The sequence below is a fragment of the Eschscholzia californica genome, unplaced genomic scaffold (genome assembly GCF_041429995.1).
Source record: "Eschscholzia californica isolate CP2 unplaced genomic scaffold, dmEscCali1.0.p SCAF_5, whole genome shotgun sequence".
NCBI lineage: Eukaryota > Viridiplantae > Streptophyta > Magnoliopsida > Ranunculales > Papaveraceae > Eschscholzia > Eschscholzia californica.
In genome coordinates, this window is record NW_028238472.1 from 40021317 (window position 1) to 40040557 (window position 19241).

At 35.8% G+C, this 19241-nt stretch overlaps 3 protein-coding genes across 3 annotated transcripts; 1 reads left to right on the plus strand and 2 right to left on the minus strand.

Annotated features, from left to right (window-relative positions):
* Window positions 1–216: 216 nt before the first annotated feature.
* On the plus strand, window positions 217–7421 carry LOC147539180 (uncharacterized). The gene is made up of 4 exons (XM_086643080.1): window positions 217–269; window positions 5283–5529; window positions 5987–6291; window positions 6875–7421. The coding sequence occupies exons 1-4, from the start codon at window positions 217–219 to the stop codon at window positions 7419–7421; spliced, it is 1152 nt and encodes a 383-aa protein (XP_086499206.1).
* Window positions 7422–8429: 1008 nt separating this feature from the next.
* LOC147539181 (transcription factor MYB26-like) lies at window positions 8430–10922 on the minus strand. The gene is made up of 3 exons (XM_086644839.1): window positions 10303–10922; window positions 9831–9960; window positions 8430–9450 (listed from the first exon to the last, which is right to left on the minus strand). Exons 1-3 carry the CDS (start codon window positions 10433–10435, stop codon window positions 8727–8729), a joined length of 987 nt encoding a protein of 328 aa, XP_086500965.1. The 5' UTR covers window positions 10436–10922; the 3' UTR covers window positions 8430–8726.
* A 3467-nt stretch (window positions 10923–14389) lies between these two features.
* IQD6 (IQ-domain 6) lies at window positions 14390–17330 on the minus strand. The gene is made up of 5 exons (XM_086641913.1): window positions 16983–17330; window positions 16634–16894; window positions 16070–16297; window positions 15404–15517; window positions 14390–15309 (listed from the first exon to the last, which is right to left on the minus strand). Exons 1-5 carry the CDS (start codon window positions 17046–17048, stop codon window positions 14584–14586), a joined length of 1395 nt encoding a protein of 464 aa, XP_086498039.1. The 5' UTR covers window positions 17049–17330; the 3' UTR covers window positions 14390–14583.
* Between the last annotated feature and the right edge of the window lie 1911 nt (window positions 17331–19241).

A 19241-nucleotide genomic window follows, 5' to 3' on the forward strand; every position in this document is an offset into this window, starting at 1 on the left:
CTGAAAACAATGGTTACATCGAGCTTTCCAAAGAAACCATAGAATAGTTGCATAAAGCGTGTCTAGATTATTATCGTGATGGTACGTGTTGTTCCAAGAAGTTATTCATTCCTTTAACGATAAAATGTTACTCGTCTGGATATTAAAATAAAATCAAATATTCCTAGCAAAAGTGCAGTGAAGTAAAGCGTGATCCTGAGTTTCAATTTCATGACAATGAGAGCAATTCAAGATGTTGCCGACATATTTGCCAATACGATGCCGAACAGGTAAGCTCTTCATACAACATTTCCATAGAAAGAGTGAAATTCTAGGGATAGTATTAATGTTTCAAGTAAAGTTCCAGTTGATCACATTATGGTTATCAGGAATGTTCTCCTTTATCATCTGATGCTACATCGAACTGACATTGTAGTTACCCGATTTAATAAGATCAACTATATATATTGAAATCGAAGATGGAAGAGAGTAAGGTATCATCCCAGTTGTTGTTTTGGATCAATTAAGACACGGTGGTATACGGGAAGTTGTGGGTGTTGACTATCGGGTTGGTTGATTGGGAATCCAATAATCATTCGAGATATTAATCTGCATGCCATTGTGAACTTCCCACATAAAGTATGCTTTGACTTTTGCTATTTGCTTTGTGATGGTTTTCGATATCCATGAGTTCTCCTGCTTAGCCGGACCCGGGTTCTTGGTATTGTTAAAATACTTAGCTTTCAGGAGTTGAGAGCAGATAGTGTTAGGCTCAAAATAAAGGCGTCAGGCTAATTTGCCAAGAAGGGTCTGATTATCAAGATAAGGATCACGAAGACCCTGACCTCCAAGCTTTTTGGGCGACAGATGGATGATCAAGTCACAATGCACAAGCATTTAGATTTTCCCCACCAAAAAGACCTCTGAGATGTCTTAATGCGATTGCATACACCTTTTGGAATGACAAAGCATTGCATTTGGTTTTGGAGAACGGTCGCTACAATTGCCGAGACAACTACAGTACGACCAACTTGTGACAAAAACTTATTTTGCCACTTGGATAATTTTGACTGAATTTGATCAACCAGAGAGTTAAAAACTTTTGTTTTATTAACACTAATGAAAGTTGAGCCCCAAGGTATTTATCTGAAAGGGAGGCCTGTCTAAACCTGAGATTTCTAATAATCATACATTTGAATTTGGGGTGAGAATTGCAGGAAAAAAATATTAGATTTGTTATAATTTATGATCTGACCAGACAAATTGCAGAAACTGTGGAGAATTTGCTTCAGATTATGAATGTTCTTTGGGGAGTTTTGTTCAAAAATGATACAATCATCAACAAATAAAAGATGTTTGATTATTATGTTAGGGTTTTTAGTTGGAAATTCGACAAAAGCGTCGGCCTTAATGTTATCGTCTAACATTCGGCTAAGACCTTCCATAGCCAAAGTAAACAGGAAATGAGATAGGGGATCACCTTGCCGAATACCTATACCTGCGGTGAAAGTTGGTCGGGCGACCATTAATGAGCACTACCATCGTAGAGGTTGAAATGCATGCCATGATCATCTGAATCCAGTGATGGGAGAAACCTAGTTTTCACATAATATCGGCAAGACATGACCATTTAATTCGATAAAAAACTTTAGACATGTCCAGGATGAGGTCACTACAAATCCTCTCTCTCTTAAAAATCCCTCTTTCCCATCTTTCCCTCAAAGACTTGGTATCCCACTTTGATGGATTTGGCACTAGCTAATACAGACTTCAACAAAAAAATGATAATACAGGACGCATCGAAATTAAGTGATAAGCTATCTAAGAATTGAAAGACATTGAATGATAAGTTATCTAAGATAATTAAGAGTCCATTTAATACCTGTGAAAATCAGGTTGTAAAATCGATTGTCCTACTAAAATTGATTTTACATTGTTTGGTACAAGCAAAAGTGTGTGAAAACCTAATTCATGTAAGAAAAAAAAGTTACAAAATCAAGTGAAAGATTTTACCATCTAAAACATAGGAAAATCATTTTTCCTACAATCACACTTTACGTTCTCTCTCCCCCCTCGCTCTCTTACTCGCTCGACTCAGACTATCTCTGTCTACTCTCTCTCCCTTGGGTATGTTCGCTTAACAGAATGAAATTAGAAAACTAAGAATAGATTTACGAAATTGAATATCAATTCCAAAATGGGTTACTAAATTTGATTAAACATGAACTAGAAATTTAAAGGTAAACCAATTACTTGTCCCCAAAATCAAGGATATAACTTCACAAGTGTTATGCATAATTTAGGAACATGTCAGGATTGTAAGATTCCAAGCAGAAGAGGAAGAGGACGCCGATATGTTGCTTGATTTTGTTAGAGGTTCGATTTGATGCAATTTTGGTCATTGATAACATCGGTTTGCATATCTTGGCACATAAATTCGATCATTGATAACCTTCTAAAGTTAGACAAAATCTTCAATGCAATCTTTTTTGAACTCTCTCTCTCTCTCGATTGTCTATCTCGATTTGGGGGAGCTTAGGATTTTATTTCTTCAAAAACAAAGGTTTCAATTTGGGGAAGATAAGGGATATTAGGGTTCAGGAAATTTGGAGAGATGAGATTTAGAGAAGAGAAAGAAGATAGCAAAATCTAAAGGCACCCCATAAATCCAATTAATACATCATTTTGTAAAGGCACCCCTTAGTTTTCTTACCTTTCAACCAAATATTGATATTTGATTTCACATTTGAAATGATGATTTTCTTTCCCATGAGAAATACTAGACTTTCACATCTAAACGTTTTCCCACGTACCAAACGAACTCTAACCCTCGAACAACCAATTCGTAAAGTAAATCTAACTAGGTTGTTATCCTACATTTGAAACAAAAGGGAAACCCTATATTTAGGTTCGATAAGCCTTCACGAAATGGGCCCTTATTACGTAAAGTTTTTTTTTACGAAATCAGTTTGAATCTGACTCAAGGGCTAGATTGTCTCGAATCAGATTTTAGACTAGGTATTAAATATTTATGTCTAGTGATGTCTGAATGGTTGATTTAGTTTAATTTTAGGTCAATTTGATCTAGAGGTTTCAATTCAAATTCTAGACAAAAGTGAAACAAAAACTCCACGACACATTAACGAATATAACCACGACATTTGAACCCTTAAAGTCATATAAAGACCTGTAAAGGACATCCTTATGGGCCTTAAATCTCATATAGTTTAACTTTACTTGCTTATAATTATATTGGATACTCGAACCTAAAAGTTCGGAAACGTAAGAGGAGGATGTGAACCACGGGACCAAAGGCTCTTTGGCGAAGTTACCAGAGGGTAGGGCCCAAGCAGGCCCGTGCGGTGCCCATTGCTGGCGCGGCGCCCGCACTGGCCCCCCACCCACGTGAGCCCAATTTTTTTTTTACTTTTCATACTATTTAGTCTGTTTTCAATAAAAAAAAAAAAAAGAGAGAAATATTGAAAAAGTCAAAATTTACAAAAAAAAGTTAGGGGTATATTTAGGTAAGTAGGGGGCCCACTCTCCACTGAGAGTCTGACGCATTTCTCTTACTCTCTCTACTTTCCTTTCTCTCTCTAGGCTATTTGAAGGTGTTGAAGGAGATGTCCTTCGACCAAGATGGCAATTCGAGCAATATGTCGGCTAGGACAATTGATGAAGAAGATCATCAAGTCCGATTGATTTAGGGGTCATAGTGTTTAGCTAGAAACCAACTACGATCGTCGAATTACGAAGTAATTCGCGTCTAACTTCGACCGGATCCTACATCGGGTTACACATAAGAATGGGTATTTAACCAGATGATATGACTAGTGGGAGTGTGATATAACATTGGGAATGTCCCATAAACATATCTCACAGGCCTAAATAGAATTTGGGCAAAAGATAGCAAAAAGGCCCGAAATAAGGGTTTTGGGCCTAGGCCGGTTCGGGTACTTCCGGGACTCGGATTGGGCTGAATTTTCGAGGGTGGGTTTTTGACATACCCAGTAGTATGCACGCAAAACTTCGTGGTGTTTGGACACCTCCTACTTAGGGAATTGAGAAAATATCATTAATTGCTATTTTCGACTATTTCCCTAAATCTTATTCTAAATGGTGTTTTAGGAAACCTTTGAGGAGGTGTATTCTCATTAGGGTTCTATATAAACACTATTAGGACAAAGAATAAGGTGTGGAATTTCTCTCTAAGCTTTCTCACTCTACTAGATCAAGTAGAGAGGAGAAAGTGAGCTAATTCCCAAGCTATCTTCTAGTCAAGCAAGAAGAAGGTCTTCTTATTATCAAACCACCATTGGAGTGCTAGCGAGCTTTCAAGGAGGGATATTAAATACACCGTTCGGTGTCCCAAGTAGAGGAGCTACGTTTGAAGCTCTTGGTCTTCTTTAATCTATTGAACTAGCTCGAGGGAAATAGCGATTAAGGTAATCTACTATCTTCCTATTAGTTAATTACTAGTTTTGCATGATGATTTTGGGGATACTAGTATTAGACATTATATGTCGTTATCCGCTATAAACACTAGTATAAGGGTATAATACCCTACGCTATTAATCTATTACTCTTCTCTTTTTACATTCCTTTCTCTCTTCACATTATAACTTTTTCTCTCTCTAGTTTCTTTTTTTGCACTTTTCTTTTATTCTCTCATTTTCTCACAAGGAAATCACTTTCCTATATACTAAAAAATGGGTTAGTCGGTTTTTTAAGAACCGGCTTAGTCGGTTTATATTTGTTGTTTGTTTAGTTATTTTTTTTATAAATTGTGGGTGCAACAATTTTTTCATTATCCTGCCCAAGTCCTCTTCCAAATTACTACTAGTATCTTGGTAGTGTGTTCTTTATGAGTGCATTGTTCTATAAATTTATACTGAAGTTGAAATAATTGCATCAATATCACCGAGTAATATATATTTTTTCTATTTTTATTTCTCTTCTTGTCGTTATTTAGTTGTTATAATTTGTTTTTGATGAAACTAGGCAATCGCGTTAATTTATTAGCTACTAAAGCAATAATTTATTGTGGTTACATCAGTCGCTTTAATTTAGTTGTTACAATTGCTTTATCAGATTAAGTCTTTAGTATTTTTTTTAAGAAATATCCAACTAGGATTACGATTTTATATTTCATCAATTTATATTATATTATTACTGATAAGCTATTTTATTCATGTAGTTATAATATATGGCACCAAAAAAATACAAATTTGGAAATTTCAAGAGGTTAGAGAAAAAAAATTGATTTAATCACAAAGAGGAGTTCTTGATAAATTCATTATAAGAGAACAACGCCCAATTTTGACTGAAGAGGCAATAGCTGAGCAAAATAATGAAGAATCAACTGAAGTCTGCGCTGAAGACGAAAGTAATGGTGATCATAATATGGTTTATGGAGGGAGTTCTGAAAATGTGGATGTTGATGAAGAGTTTGACGGTGGTATTCCTAATCATGATTTGAATGAGTCAGTTGACGAACCAATTGATGAAATTCAAGATAATATTTATGATCCGAAAATTTGGGATTGTCCTGTTGGAAAATGGAGAGATTTATTAGTTAAAAAAAGGTCCAATTAGAGACCTATCATTAAAGAAAGGTCCTAAAGACAAGGCAAATAGATGTTTTTCGTCAAAATTTTACACTAGACAATTACCAAATGGAGAAAAACATGATAGAATTTGGCTAGTGTACTCAAAAGATGACGATAAAGTTTTCTGCTTTTGTTACAAATTGTTCAAGAAAAAACTCTCAAAAAATCAGTTAGCAAATGATGGTTACGGAGACTGAAGACATCTTAGTGAGAGGCTTAAAGAACATGAGCTTAGCAGTGACCACATATCTAACATGGCCACCTGGATTGGATTGCAATTTTGATTTCAAAATAAGCATACCATTGATCGAGCTATACAAGACTCAATTCAAAAAGAAAAAGATCATTGGAGATTCTTGTTACAAAGGTTGATTTCAATAGTAAAATATCTTTTGAAGTATAATCTTGCATCTCGTGGAACCAACCACAAGATTGGTCAAGAATGCAACGGAAATTTTGTGGGTCTTGTTGAGATGTTGCTAGAACATGATCCATTGATGAAAGAACATCTTCGTCGAGTTCAAGACAATGAAATTCGACATCATTATCTTAGTAATCGTATTCAAAACGAATTGATTAAATTATTATCTTCTAAAGTTAGATATGCGATTCTTAAAAAGGTGACAGAAGCAAAATATTATTCCGTTATACTTGATTGCACTCCTGGTGTCAATCACCAAGAACAAATGACTTTAGTTTTGAGGTGTGTTGATATGTTTGGAAGTCCTGTGAAAATAAAAGAATACTTTGTACAATTTTTTATTGTCAATGATACATCTGGACCAGGACTCTTTGAAGAGTTACAAACATCATTAAAGAGTTCAGATCTTAAGATTGATGACGTGTGAGGTCAAGGATATGACAATGGATCAAATATGAAAGGGTGCAAACAAGGTGTACAAAGAAGACTTCTAGATATAAATCCGCGAGCATTCTATACTGCATGTGGTTGTCATCGTCTGAACTTAACTCTCTGTGACATAGCTAATTGTCATGGTAAAGCAAAAGACTTATTCGGAGTAGTGCAACAATTTATTCTTTGTTCGCAAATTCTACAAAGCGTTGGCAAATTTTAGTAGATAATTTGAAAGGTGTTACTCTGAAATCATTGTTGACTACAAGTTGGGAGAGTCGTGTTGATAGTATTAAGGCAATCATAACGCAACCTCTACAAATTAGATAAGCTTTACTTCAACTTGCAGAAAGTGATACTGAACCTAAAACAAGTAACGAGGCAAGACCAATAGCAAAAAATTTGAATATGATAATTTTGAGTTTTTACTTAGTCTAACAATTTGGTACAACTTATTGGTAGTAGTTAATAAGGTGAGCAAACGTTTGCAGACAAAGGACATACATATTGACGTTGCTATAGAGTTAATAAAAGGTTTGATTGATTATCTGAAGATGTATAGAGAAACTGGATTTGAAGAGGTCATGCTTGATGCTAAGAGAATGACTATTGAAATGCAAGTTGACCCAGTTTTTTCTGATAGGCGTGAAATTCGTCGAAAAAGACATTTTGATAAGACTAGTGGTGGATCATCACAACTAGTTCCACTATCAGGTAAAGAAAATTTTAGAGTTCATTATTTCATCTTATTAGTAGATCAAGCTATTGGTTCATTAGAGAGAAGATTCGAACAATATCAAGAATATGAGAAAATTTTGGGCTTTTTGTTGAGACCGGAAAAGTTAAGTGGGTATGGAGTTGACGAATTGAAATCTTGTTGTCATAATCTTTCAAATAGTTTGAAGAAAGAAGAACATTTTGATGTTGAAGCAGATGACTTTTTTGTGGAGTTGAAACTCTTGCAAACTATTTTGCCATGAGAGATTACGAAAGCTACTGATGTATTAGATTTTTTGAAGAAAATGAATTGTTTTCCAGCTAGTAGCATTGCTTACAGAATTTTATTGACAATACCAGTCACAGTTGCGTCAGCAAAACGGATGTTCTCAAAGTTAAAGCTCTTAAAATCATACTTGAGATCAAGCATGTCGCAAGACAGACTAAATGGATTAGTTTTGCTCAGCATTGAAAATGAGTTCTTAGACAAGATTGATTACGAACATTTAGTTGATGATTTTGCTTCAAAAAATGCAAGGAGAAAAAATTTTAAGGTAATATTTTTTGCTTCACTTTAAATACATTTTGTGTTGATAAATAAACGATCAATTATCTTTATAGTCAAATTATTTTGAATTCGTTATCATTTGATGTGTAATTTTTTTTATTTAGATCATACGAAGGGCTCAAACTAAATTTTTGCACTGGCCTCCCAAATTCTCAGGCACGGCCCTGGGCCCAAACCCACGGTCAAATGGGTCAGGCTGGACTCGGCAGCTACAACTTGGCATGGTCGACGACTACAAGCTAGGGTTTTGTATCTTGGATATCAAGTTTAGGTATCTTAGAAATCAAGTTAAATATTGTTACCACAATATAGTATTTCTTTATTTTGTAAATTGGTATAATGGTATCTAAAATCCATTATATAAACTTGTATAATAAATCATAACAATTATTTATTCCTCTTCTCTCGTTCTTGTTGTTAAATTATTGATCTCTAGACTATCTCACAGAAGTAGTTAAGACTGTGGACTAAAGAGTCTTTGACTCTTTGGTAAGATCAAATAGCAGTCCACATTGATACAAAAATAAAATCACAAAAATAACACTGATGGGGCCACCAAAATGAGGATAGTTCTTTGATTTCATCTTGCATGATTTTTGGGTCACTAGCATTTTTCCAAAATGTATTCATCGGTCTGCATTACAAGAGAGAATTGAACCTGCCCCTCTGCGTACTAATATTTATTACTACTAACAATCCATCATATTAAACATACCCACTTTATAGTTAATTAAATCCTTGTACAAACCTAAAGAACCCTTTTAATAGCTAATGATAGGTTAGGGTTCATATAATTGAATGATGTTAGGTAACAAGAAAAATAGGGTAGATTTCGGGCAGAATTTATTCCTTCGCTTATTGTGATTCGCAGTTCAGTGTATCAGATTTATTGGAAACACGAGTCACAACAAGCTATATAAGATTTCTGCTCTTATTCTTTCCTAACATTTTTCCATATAACATGTAATAAAGTCGATTCGTAAAGATACTCTAGTCTTGTTTACGATGACGAGGATGATGATAGGTTGACCACATCAATGTTCTCAGTTTGATTGTTGGAGAATTGAGGATCATATAGATAAGATGGAGTTGGGTAAATTGGAAGAATTCCACCATTTTCATCTGCTATTTTATGTGAAGTAGAAATAGAAGAAGATACTAAGCTAGATTCATCAACATTTATAATTGTATCATTGTAGTGCATCATGATGAACTTCGAATCAATCGCTATTGGCGGTTCGTTGTCATTAATTTTTATGATTTGGTGATCATGATCTTGATGATGGTAATGATGATGTTGTAGATCCATGGATGACCATGTGGGACCAAACAAATTTGAGAAATCAAATGGATGGGAAGGAGGTGGTGGTATAGTAATCCAATCTATATTGTTGAAATGATCATGATGAACTGAATTTTTTCTAAAATCTGGTCCAATATGAACATCAAAACTTTGGGTAAGTAGTGATGTTTCACCTTGGGCATAAAAATGGTGATTATGTTCTTGTTGGGAATCAGGCAAGATGAAATTAGGGTTTGTATAGAAGCTCTGGTCATTGGAACCAGATGGGTTCATGGAAAAAACAGGAACAAGGGAGCTTAGATGATGATCAGTAGTTTCTTGATGATTACTTGAGAAGAGCTTCTTCTTGATGCTTGAGTTCCAAAAATTCTTCACTTCATTATCTGTTCTTCCTGGTAGATGCTTTGCTATTTGAGCCCATCTGCATGTCAATAAATAGATAATTAAGCATCCACCCGATGTCTCTCTCGCGGTAGAATGTAAAGTCCGTTCTTCCATGGGAGACTATTATCACACGCCCTTTTACTATGGCGTTCTTTAAGTCTAACACGTTTTTTATTTCTCATTCTAAGTAACGTGGAGCATGTACTTCTTCAGAACCTATCAAGTGAGGCTTACTTCCGATACCATGTTAAGTTGTCTCCGTCTAATTCAAAACCAATTGGCACTGAGTGGAGAATATATATAATTATATTCTTGGTTGTCAGATCGTACTTCTCCAATGAGACTATTCTCACATATAATACGTGTGCAAATGAGATAAGTAAGAAACTAGAACAAATTTTTCTTTTTGTGAATTACCTGTTGCCAAGAATTGTATGAAGTTCAATGATGAGAGATGCTTCTTGGGGAGAGAAGCTTCCACGTTTTAAATCTGGTCTAAGGTAATTAATCCATCTAAGTCTGCAACTTTTTCCACATCTTTGAAGTCCTACATAAAATAATAAATAAAATAAAATAATGTATATGAGAAATTGAAATGATATAAATGTGTCTGAAACAAGGAAGATTAGAGACAGGAAGCATTGATGGAGAAGAGAGAGAGAGAGAGACAGAGAGAGAGAGAGAGAGAGAGAGGACATGGGTAAAAATAAATGAAGGATACCTAGATAAATGAACATAAGTTTTGTTATTTTTGGGTACATATTGTAATATACATTTGAAGGTAATAATGGCAGATCTAGGTTGGTGATCAAGAAAATTGACATTAATACTATGAAGATTGCCATTTGTAAGAAACCCATGAAGAAGATGAAGATGGGTTTTTGAATACCTGCAAGTCTAGGGACTGAGCTCCAACAACCATGACCATATTTGGTAATGAAGTTGATGAGTTTTTCATCTTCTTCAGGTGACCACAGACCCCTCCTTACCTTCTGTTTGTTGCAGCATGAGTGTTGTCCCATTTCTCCCTCCCTCTAAAAAATCAGTGAAAGTCTCACCAAGTGGACAGGGAAACTGGTAGTACTTTGGTGGTGAATTTAATGAGAATGGTGTAGTCTGATGACTTCATCTAGGTCTTGGGCCTAATAATATTGAAGTACCCTCTCTCTCTCTTTCATGGTTGTGGGTCCAAAGTGTTGCAGTACCCTTTTTCTTTCAAGGTTGTGTAGGTCCTTAAGCTTTTGATGGTGGTAAACATGCCATCCTTGGAGATCATCTCTTTTTCAATTCTTTCCCCGAAAAATAATGGTTGTAAACATAGTTTTTGATTAACGAAAACATCCTTAGCAAATGAAAACATATAACTTTCTTTTTGTCAACAATCCCTGATTTTAGTGGCTATCAAGTTGGTTTCTACTCTCTAGCTCTCGAGTTCGATACACGAATACTATATTACCTTTCTACAAAAATGTTAGAAGAAGAGAAATCCAACATGACAATCACAATGATACATGTACACCAAGTATTCCTTTATAGGCTACCTTAAATAGGACAAGGAGCAATTTTATCGTCTAAGACCCTTTTTTGTGTGAAAAATCAAAATTTCCCTTTGTCTTATTAGCTACGTAGGATGTGTGGTGCACAAGAGTGTACACGAGAGTATACTTAAACATTTTCGTATGTAAAACCTAAAATTCCCAAAAAGCGTCTAGAACCTAGATGAAGTTTTTGGAAATTATACTACATTCAGTAACATTAACAAGGTAACAGACCAAGATAAGAAGGAAACCTAGAGGAAGAGAAACCCGACTCCATAGAAGAAACAAATATATCCTAGATAACAATTCTTTTTACTTTTACATTTTTCTTTTAGCGTTTATCCATTTGATATGTTTCTATTCTTGTAACCTCCTAAATATTATACATAGAGTTGAGTAGTCTTAGAACTCAATCTATTATTCATAATCTATTACGGTATCTGAGCTTTAGAAACTCTAACAAGTATTGATCTATCCTATTACTTATTCTTAACCGGCAAAGGTAGTCGCTTCAGTGATTATTGTTTGTCGGGGTTGTAGTTATTCATTTTTGGTTTTTTTTCTATTTCACTTCCAATTACATTTAAATCTGGATTTCTTAACTTTTTGTTCTCTTTTTTTTATTGTCTCATGTCGATTCGTAAATATCAAAATTTGAGTCGTCATCTTAACCATAAGTCGATTCTCTAAAATTAGGTTTGCAAATCGACTTGTGTTCTTCCGTCTGCATTATTAGAACGAACTTTGCGTCAGGGAGTTATCGGGGTTTTGGATCTTTCTAAATAAAATTTTGAATCACTTTGAATTTGATTAAGTAGACTTCCCGCTTCTTGCTCTGAATTTGATTAAGTAGGATATTTTTGTAATTAAAGAGTTGAATTCAAAGTCTGAGTTTAGAAGTTGAACCTTGCATCATCGATTAGTGCGAATTTGTTATCTTTATATAAAATTCGGCTGACGGACTGTGATGGTCGGTTGAGATGATGCGGTGGTGAAACGCTGGCTCAGATGAAACCGCGGTTTGATAACCGTCAAAATGGTAACTTTCCTTGTTTGCGTCTCTATCGGATTTGATAGATCCTCCTTCGTGATTCTCAGATCGAATATAGAATGTTGATTTGTGGCGTGTTGTAGCCTTCACGCCACCTAGCTTTGTTCAAGTTTCATTAGAGCTCGGGCGAACCTTGCTTCTTTAGTTAATCGTTATTTTCTGTTTTCCAGGCCTCAGATCGTGTCAAGGCTTAGGTTGGGTAAATTGTAACTCTAACTCGTCTTCACGTGCCTTGAGGTGAGACGGACTTAAGCGTCGAGTTGATTTCCACAAACTTTCCTCACCAAGATCCAAAACAAAGTTTTGACCAAAATTGACTTGGTTGGTTTTAGACCTAGAATAGGGTTTAAGGCTCCTAAGAAACTAGTGTCGACCTCTCAGTTTTGGGCTTAAGTGTCGTTTGCTCTGTCAAATTCACCTCCTAGTGACTTGGAAATGAGCGGACCCTGTTTTTTGATCTTTTGTTGACATTTGGACTTGGTCAAGGTTGACCATTATTTGGATCAACAATTATGTTGTTTTTCATTTTAGCAGGCCATTGCGCCACACACTAATTAAAAATGCACAATTGTAGTTCAAAATTCGTGAGCTTTGATAATCTGGTTGTTTCACTTTGCATTTACCGGCCATAACACTTAAATAACCCAATAGAAATATATATGCACCATATAAGAGATAGCAAAAACAATCACAACGGCAAAAAAAAAAAAAAGGAATTGCAACTAAAACCAACGCTACTATCTTTTTTCTTACAAACTAATTAAGTTGACCGAAATCACAAAATATTATTAATGGATAAGACAATCTATTATTGGTTCACTCATACGGCCATACCGAGTTGTAGAGGGAATTAAGAAAATGGTGGATAATTATTTTCTATATTAGTTGAATGGGATGAATAAAAAAATATAAGTCCCACAATATAGCTAGAGATGTAATAGCAAGAAGATAGCAAATTCATATACCCTACATAAATTCCTTCTCTTCATGGCAATACCCTAAGGGAGAAAGTCCTCAGACTTACTCAACAAAGTTCATCTTTATATCATTTTCCAATTCTCTTCACATTCTTTCCCTCTCACATTTCTTCACAGTCTTTCTCTCTCTCTAAAATCATTAATGTATATTCTCTCTCATCATCTACTTATTTGCATAGATTTTAAAGCTTTTTGGTGGTTGTTGATACTATTGCTTTTTGTAGAAAATTAACATGCACATGTAAAACTATACGTACCCATGCAGTTTAGAGTAGTCAAACTTTAAAATAGACATTGAGCCACCCAACTTTTTAAAATCTATTATAGGCCCAAAAAATTTACTCAATTATGAAATTGACCCATGAAACATTATTTTGCCATGGAAAGTTTAGTCATTTTTCTTGTTTCTCTACGTTATCCTTACTTATTTTTTCCATTTCTTAACAAGGAAACAGTTTGATAGTTTTCCACATTTTAGATTACGATCATATATGTAGGGTATTTTGGTTAGGAAAATAATGAAATCGACAAAACAGCATTTATGACTATGGTTCCCACCATTTTGGATTTGCAATTGACTACTTTTTCAGTAAAAAGGCAAAAATGTTTATAACCAATTAAAGGTTACATGTTAAGCCAAAGTCTATTGTGACAGAAAATATTGTTACGTTTTAAGCACCGAGTTTTTCTACAGAGAAAAGGTGAGGACTAGGGTGAAGTCCAAGCACACCAATTGTTCGAATTAGTCGCACATTGTTTGTGGGAAGGCGGTGGTTGTCACCTTCTAAAATGTGAGGAGAAGCTAACCTCTTGAACTAGTTTTGGATGTGAGAGAGGGCCATTACCGCTTAGGGGCAATGAAGGCCCAAGACCACACTCACAAATATAAGTAGGCCCAACAACGCCCAACAATACATCCACGAATATAAGAAGGCCCAAGAACACAGCCATAAATATAAGAAGGCCCGAGAGCACACCATGAATATAATCCAACTGTAGACTTATGGAAGTCTTTCCAGTCCTGCTATGGAGCGAGGTATAGTCTTTCCACAACCCAATGAGTGGAGGCAAAGATTGTTGAAGTTAGCTTTTTGGGTGAGAAAGACCCAACACTACTTGGGACCTTGGAAGGCCCATGACTGTATATATATTAGGCTTATCGAGGATTCTGGTCTCCTTAAGCCCACTTGATTTTGAACAGCACTACCAGAATCATAAGCCCAACCACTTTATAGTATTCTCCCCAAAATCTTTTCAGAATTTGGATTAAAAGTCTAAATTAGAGATGGTGATGAAATTTCTAGGTGTCCACAGATGTACTTATCCACCAAACATAAATAAAGCACTCAAATAAAAATTGCATTTAGATTAGAATAAGATCACATAATTAAAACATCGAAAAACACTACATTTTCCCGCAAACATCACATATATTACAAAAGAAAGGGCATCATAATGTTACTTCGACTCGTTAAGGTGAATAACGTAAACCAATTGATACACAATCCTTTCTTCAAACCTTAATTGTTCTTTCTCTCAATCATACAAGACAACAACAAGATGTTGAATTCATAAAACAAACACGTAAATTATAACAAAGGGTTTCAATCGTAGTAGTAGTCGTTCTCCTTCTCCTTAGTTCTCATTGTTTTCTTATCCAATCTCATGGGTAAATTGAGTGGTTTAGAGAAATAAATTGAAGGATCCGAACCTGCATTACTCTTCGAATCTCCATTAGAGAATGCTCCTGACTTCGAAAATGCTCCTGACTTGTTAAACTGAAACTCATCTAATGACTTCTTTGGTATTTTCTGAGAAGTGTAGTTGATTGGTCTTTGTTTTGCCTTAATCGATTGAGTGAGATTCATGTAACTAGGCCTACTGTTATTACTCTCCTCTGTTCTGCTGTTAGAATGAGTTTGACCAGACATTTGAGTCGTCGATGCGTAAAGAGAAGAAGATGATTCTGAGCTTTCTTCATATCGACATTCAGAACTTGGGCCCGAAGATGAACGAGGACAACTACCCATTAATGGAGGTCTTGCAGAAATTCGGGTACTGATATTGTTCTTCCTTACTTTCACTAAACTAGGTTCTGAAGATCTCGAACGAGACCCACTTCCACCAGTATAAACTTCACATTTCTTTGAAGGAGTCGTCTCTATCGGATCGACATTGCTTTGCTCCATTAACCTGTTTTCCCATGGTTTCGCTGCCATCCATCGTTCTAACCAGCTCCATCCCCAATTGCTCTTGTCAAGCTCATAGTTCTTTAGAGAGGTAAGAGATCCATTTGGTTTTGAGTTCGAATGATGATTCGGTCGCCATTGCTGAAATCAGAAACAATAGATTATAGGTTTAGAACACTAAAAGATAACATGATAAAGGAATATTAAGTAAGCTTTTAGAGTCTGCTGAAGATACCTGCTGAGAGAGAGCATAGGCAATCGCTCGCTCCCTCTTGATAGCTCCTTCTTGCCTCATTTGTAACTTCGATCTAATTTCATCAAGTGTTCCTTGACTATCACACCATCCTTCCTGGAAAAACAAATAACTGCCCCATTAATTTCTTGCAAGTGAAATCACAATCTTTGTTCTACGTACCCATCTATGGAGAAGGGATTTCGCTTGACAAACCAAATTAAACCCCCCATTCAACGAAGGGAAGTGCTAAGTTTCACTCGAAGTAGTCCTCAAAGTCTTACTCAATGCATTGATGGCATTGCCTGTACCTTTAGTTTAAATTATTGAGATTTCTAAAGGCTGATGAAAGATCATGAGCAAGAAGATGACACATCAACTTCTAAGACAACCTCTAGGCAAGGCTCTAGGAAAAAAATACAGCACTTCTCCTTGAAGAAAACAATTTCCTTAAAAGTGTATGATCCTTCTTGAGTTTCAAGCATCTAGTGAGGGTTCTCGAAGGTTTACCAATGCTAAATGTGTAGTGCCTTGACAGGCTTCAAGTGTTTAAGATGGTTGGGTGAGTCCGAGACATCAATGGATTCATTTTAGATGAAAGGAAATCTAGAACAAGTTCTAAAAATAGGTAATTTCAACCAAGAGGTCCAAGACAATAGTAAATGATACCTCGGCTTGTTTCAAAATATCCAACTTGCTACGTCGTTCATCTAGTAACTGCTGCACAGCTTGACCGTCCATGGACATACGGACACGACGAGCCCTAACTCGGGCTTGAACACGAACAAGAGCCTGCATACACCTTAATGTCACAGCAGCTTGCTTCCTCACTTGTCTCCCGCGAACAAGAGCCTGAAGTCTCACTATCCCTTTCAAAGCCCTTAATGCTCTCCTTGACTAATAATACATAAAAAACACATAATTTTTAGAAGCTAACTCAAGAAGAACAAGTTGAACAGAAAGAATCAACAAAACAAAGTAAACCCCTTTCTCATGATGCACCCTGATGTTAAACCCTAATCACCAAATGATGAGATACTACTAATCATAAGTTTATAAGAAAACAAATTGAAGTTTGGGGTTGACATTTCATCAAACAGTTGAGATATAAGTTAATTTACTCTTAATCATAAAGTTGAAACAACAAAAGAAAATTTCAGATCATCAAATCTTTGAATCTAACAGTGAAGAAGACTAAGAAGAAGAAGAGTGAAAACAGAGAAACCCATTTACCAAGAAAGCACGAAAAGCAGTTTGAATCCGAATAGCAGCCCATTCTTGTCTAACAACCCTAAAATCTTTAGGTTGAGCTCTAACTACAGTAGCAACTGCTGCATTAAAAACATCAGCAACTGATGAAGAATCAGATCCTACTTCTGATGTTGCTCTACTTCTTCTTCCTCCTTTAAATCCTTTCCATCCTGATCCTAAATCTCCTGATGAACTCCTCCAAAGCTTCCACTTTTTACCCTTATTATTATTACCCACTTTCTCCTACAAAACCAAAATCAAATATTTTGAACAAACAAATCAACCAAAAACAAGACCAACCCAAATCAAAAAATGAGATTTTTAAGCTAACCTGGTCATCTTTTTCAGGTTTTTTAACTCCTACTAGTGATTTTAACCATTTCCCTGAAGCACCCATTACTATAACTATCTTGTTTAAGCAAACACAACTTCAAACGAATCTTCCAAATAAATCTCTTACTTCTTAAACAAAATACAAACTCACCCAGATCTTCCCTCTGGTAATATCACATAAATTACACTAGATAGAGTCTGAGAGTAGAGAGAGAAAGAGAGAGAGTGAGAGAGTTCTATGGGCTCTGTTTTTCAGGCTTTTCACTGCCCTATCACAAGTAACCTAGCCGTTCGATCTGTCTCTTTATTTTTTGAAATTCAAAAAATTAAACCAAAAGAAATCAACGGAACTTTAAATTCTTTCCCCGCTCAATGTCTTGGGTAGTGATATATAATTACCCTTATTTTGATATAATATTTACATGATTTACCATTGTTTGAAATTTATTGGAAAAGACTGGATACTTTTGTTCATCAAAAGGTCCAAAAGTAAAGACAAAAATCTCATGAGTCAGTCAACTACTGATTTGCTGTACAATAATACTAAAATAATTTGGTATCCAAGAATCATGACCCCACATTTTTATTAAGTGGACCACATTTAGAAAATGAAATGAAGTTTTGGATGTGAAATCATATGGGAATAGTTTCTCATGGAAGAATATGATACACCTTATAAAATTTAAAATTTTAAGATATTTGTAAGGATAAAGGATTTGTTTAAGGGTGAAATTGGGTGATACTTTACGTGGGATAATGGATAGAAACTGATGATATCGATCCGGAAAATCGTTCTAAAAATCTCTCTTGTACTTTCAAGCTATTGTTCTTTAGTGCACGCAGAGAGGGGATTAAGATACGTACCTGCAAAGACACTCTTATACTCCAATTAGTTTAGTGTTTTGAGTTTTAAATCAACAATCGAAAGGTAAGCTTCAACAACAAAAAAAACGAAAGGTAAGAATCAGATCCCTTTTCTTGTAAAACATGTATTGTTTATACATCACCGACTTAAAGGAGGTCACCTGACAGAGTTGTTAATAGAATCTTTTCGATCAAAACGGATATGATTGTCCCTTGAGATAAAGGCAAGAAGATATTTGGTACTAGCTGGCCTCTGCGTAAACAACATTTTTCTCAAGCATAGTAGAGCTCAAGGTATTAAGAACTTCTGCAAACCTCTCATTCTACAGTTCAGGTTGTAGAGCTCACTCAGATCCACCCTTTTAAGGCCTTTAAGTCATATTAGAGCTCAAGGTGTCCAGGGAGACTCGTGTCGACCTCCCATGTCAGGGTTCAAGTGACAGATTTCTTTTGGGTCCACCTTTTTGTTGGGTTCGTCAAGATCTCACCCGTGCATATTCATGGGCTCGGCACGTGTCGTCGAAGTTTATCATTGACTTGTCAACATTGATAAATATTTGGCTTAATACAAATCCTCCAACTCCTTAGCAGTGTGCGGAGATGTTAAGGAGTTAAAGAACTAAATATTTTCATTCAAATGTCATGATTAATCATAAGCAGCATTTGCAAAATTAATAGTTCTAACTTTTAAAGAAGATAAGTCAGGGAGATGTAGCTCTACGTATTTGTTCTGACTCTTCTTCGGGACAGAGCATCCTAAGCCTCTGACAAGACAAAGCGTTGGTTGGCCCCTTAAATTCGAACTCCATTAGTCTTTTTTTTGCTTCGCCACATTTCTACCCAATGATCCGTGCATCTCTCTTCTGTAGAGCAAATCCTTTGCTCTTTACGTCTATCTGTATTATGACGAATCAGAACTTGTATCAGCCAAATACCTGCTTTGGGATAGACTTAGCACTTAATGCGTGTGTTTGAACCGTCACTGAACTGGTTGGTGCCTTTGCTAGGAGGACCATTCCCTTATAAATTTTCAAAGTTGTTCCTTCTTTGTGTTGTACGGTGACCATTTCTCTTTTCTTGAACTTTTATCATCCTTCTAATTTTTTTCCCTTTTATACATCTTGTAAACATTGATCATCTTTCATGGCGTTCAACAAAGAACCACTGTATGGACCTAACCTAGTTTTTTTTCCACTAGTGCTACCGCCTGTCGTAGATCATGCCTCTCCACTAACGGATTCTTCTACTGGAGATTGTGCTTTTGCAGCAGTGGTGGTTGTGGAAGAATTAACTTGGGACTAGACTCCGCCTTTGGTCTCGTTCACCTTCTCTCATGTTTGTCTTCTTCATTTTTCTCTTGTTTTTTTTTTCCTCTAACGGGATTTGAGGCACG

Bases quoted from the DNA above. Each gene is read 5' to 3' on its own strand.
- LOC147539180 (XM_086643080.1), top strand. From the start codon at position 217: ATGAGAGCAATTCAAGATGTTGCCGACATATTTGCCAATACGATGCCG. The intron at 5,530-5,986 runs GTTGGAAAATGG...TATCTTTTGAAG, and splicing joins CGAAAATTTGGGATTGTCCT to TATAATCTTGCATCTCGTGG. The intron at 6,292-6,874 runs GTGTGTTGATAT...GTTTTTACTTAG, and splicing joins CAAATGACTTTAGTTTTGAG to TCTAACAATTTGGTACAACT.
- LOC147539181 (XM_086644839.1), bottom strand. From the start codon at position 10,435: ATGGGACAACACTCATGCTGCAACAAACAGAAGGTAAGGAGGGGTCTG. The intron at 9,961-10,302 runs GTATTCAAAAAC...TATTTTATGTAG, and splicing joins CTCAGTCCCTAGACTTGCAG to GACTTCAAAGATGTGGAAAA. The intron at 9,451-9,830 runs GTAATTCACAAA...ATTGACATGCAG, and splicing joins CATACAATTCTTGGCAACAG to ATGGGCTCAAATAGCAAAGC.
- IQD6 (XM_086641913.1), bottom strand. From the start codon at position 17,048: ATGGGTGCTTCAGGGAAATGGTTAAAATCACTAGTAGGAGTTAAAAAA. The intron at 16,298-16,633 runs GTAAATGGGTTT...ATGTATTATTAG, and splicing joins CTGCTTTTCGTGCTTTCTTG to TCAAGGAGAGCATTAAGGGC. The intron at 15,518-16,069 runs GTATCATTTACT...TTGTTTTTCCAG, and splicing joins ATATTTTGAAACAAGCCGAG to GAAGGATGGTGTGATAGTCA.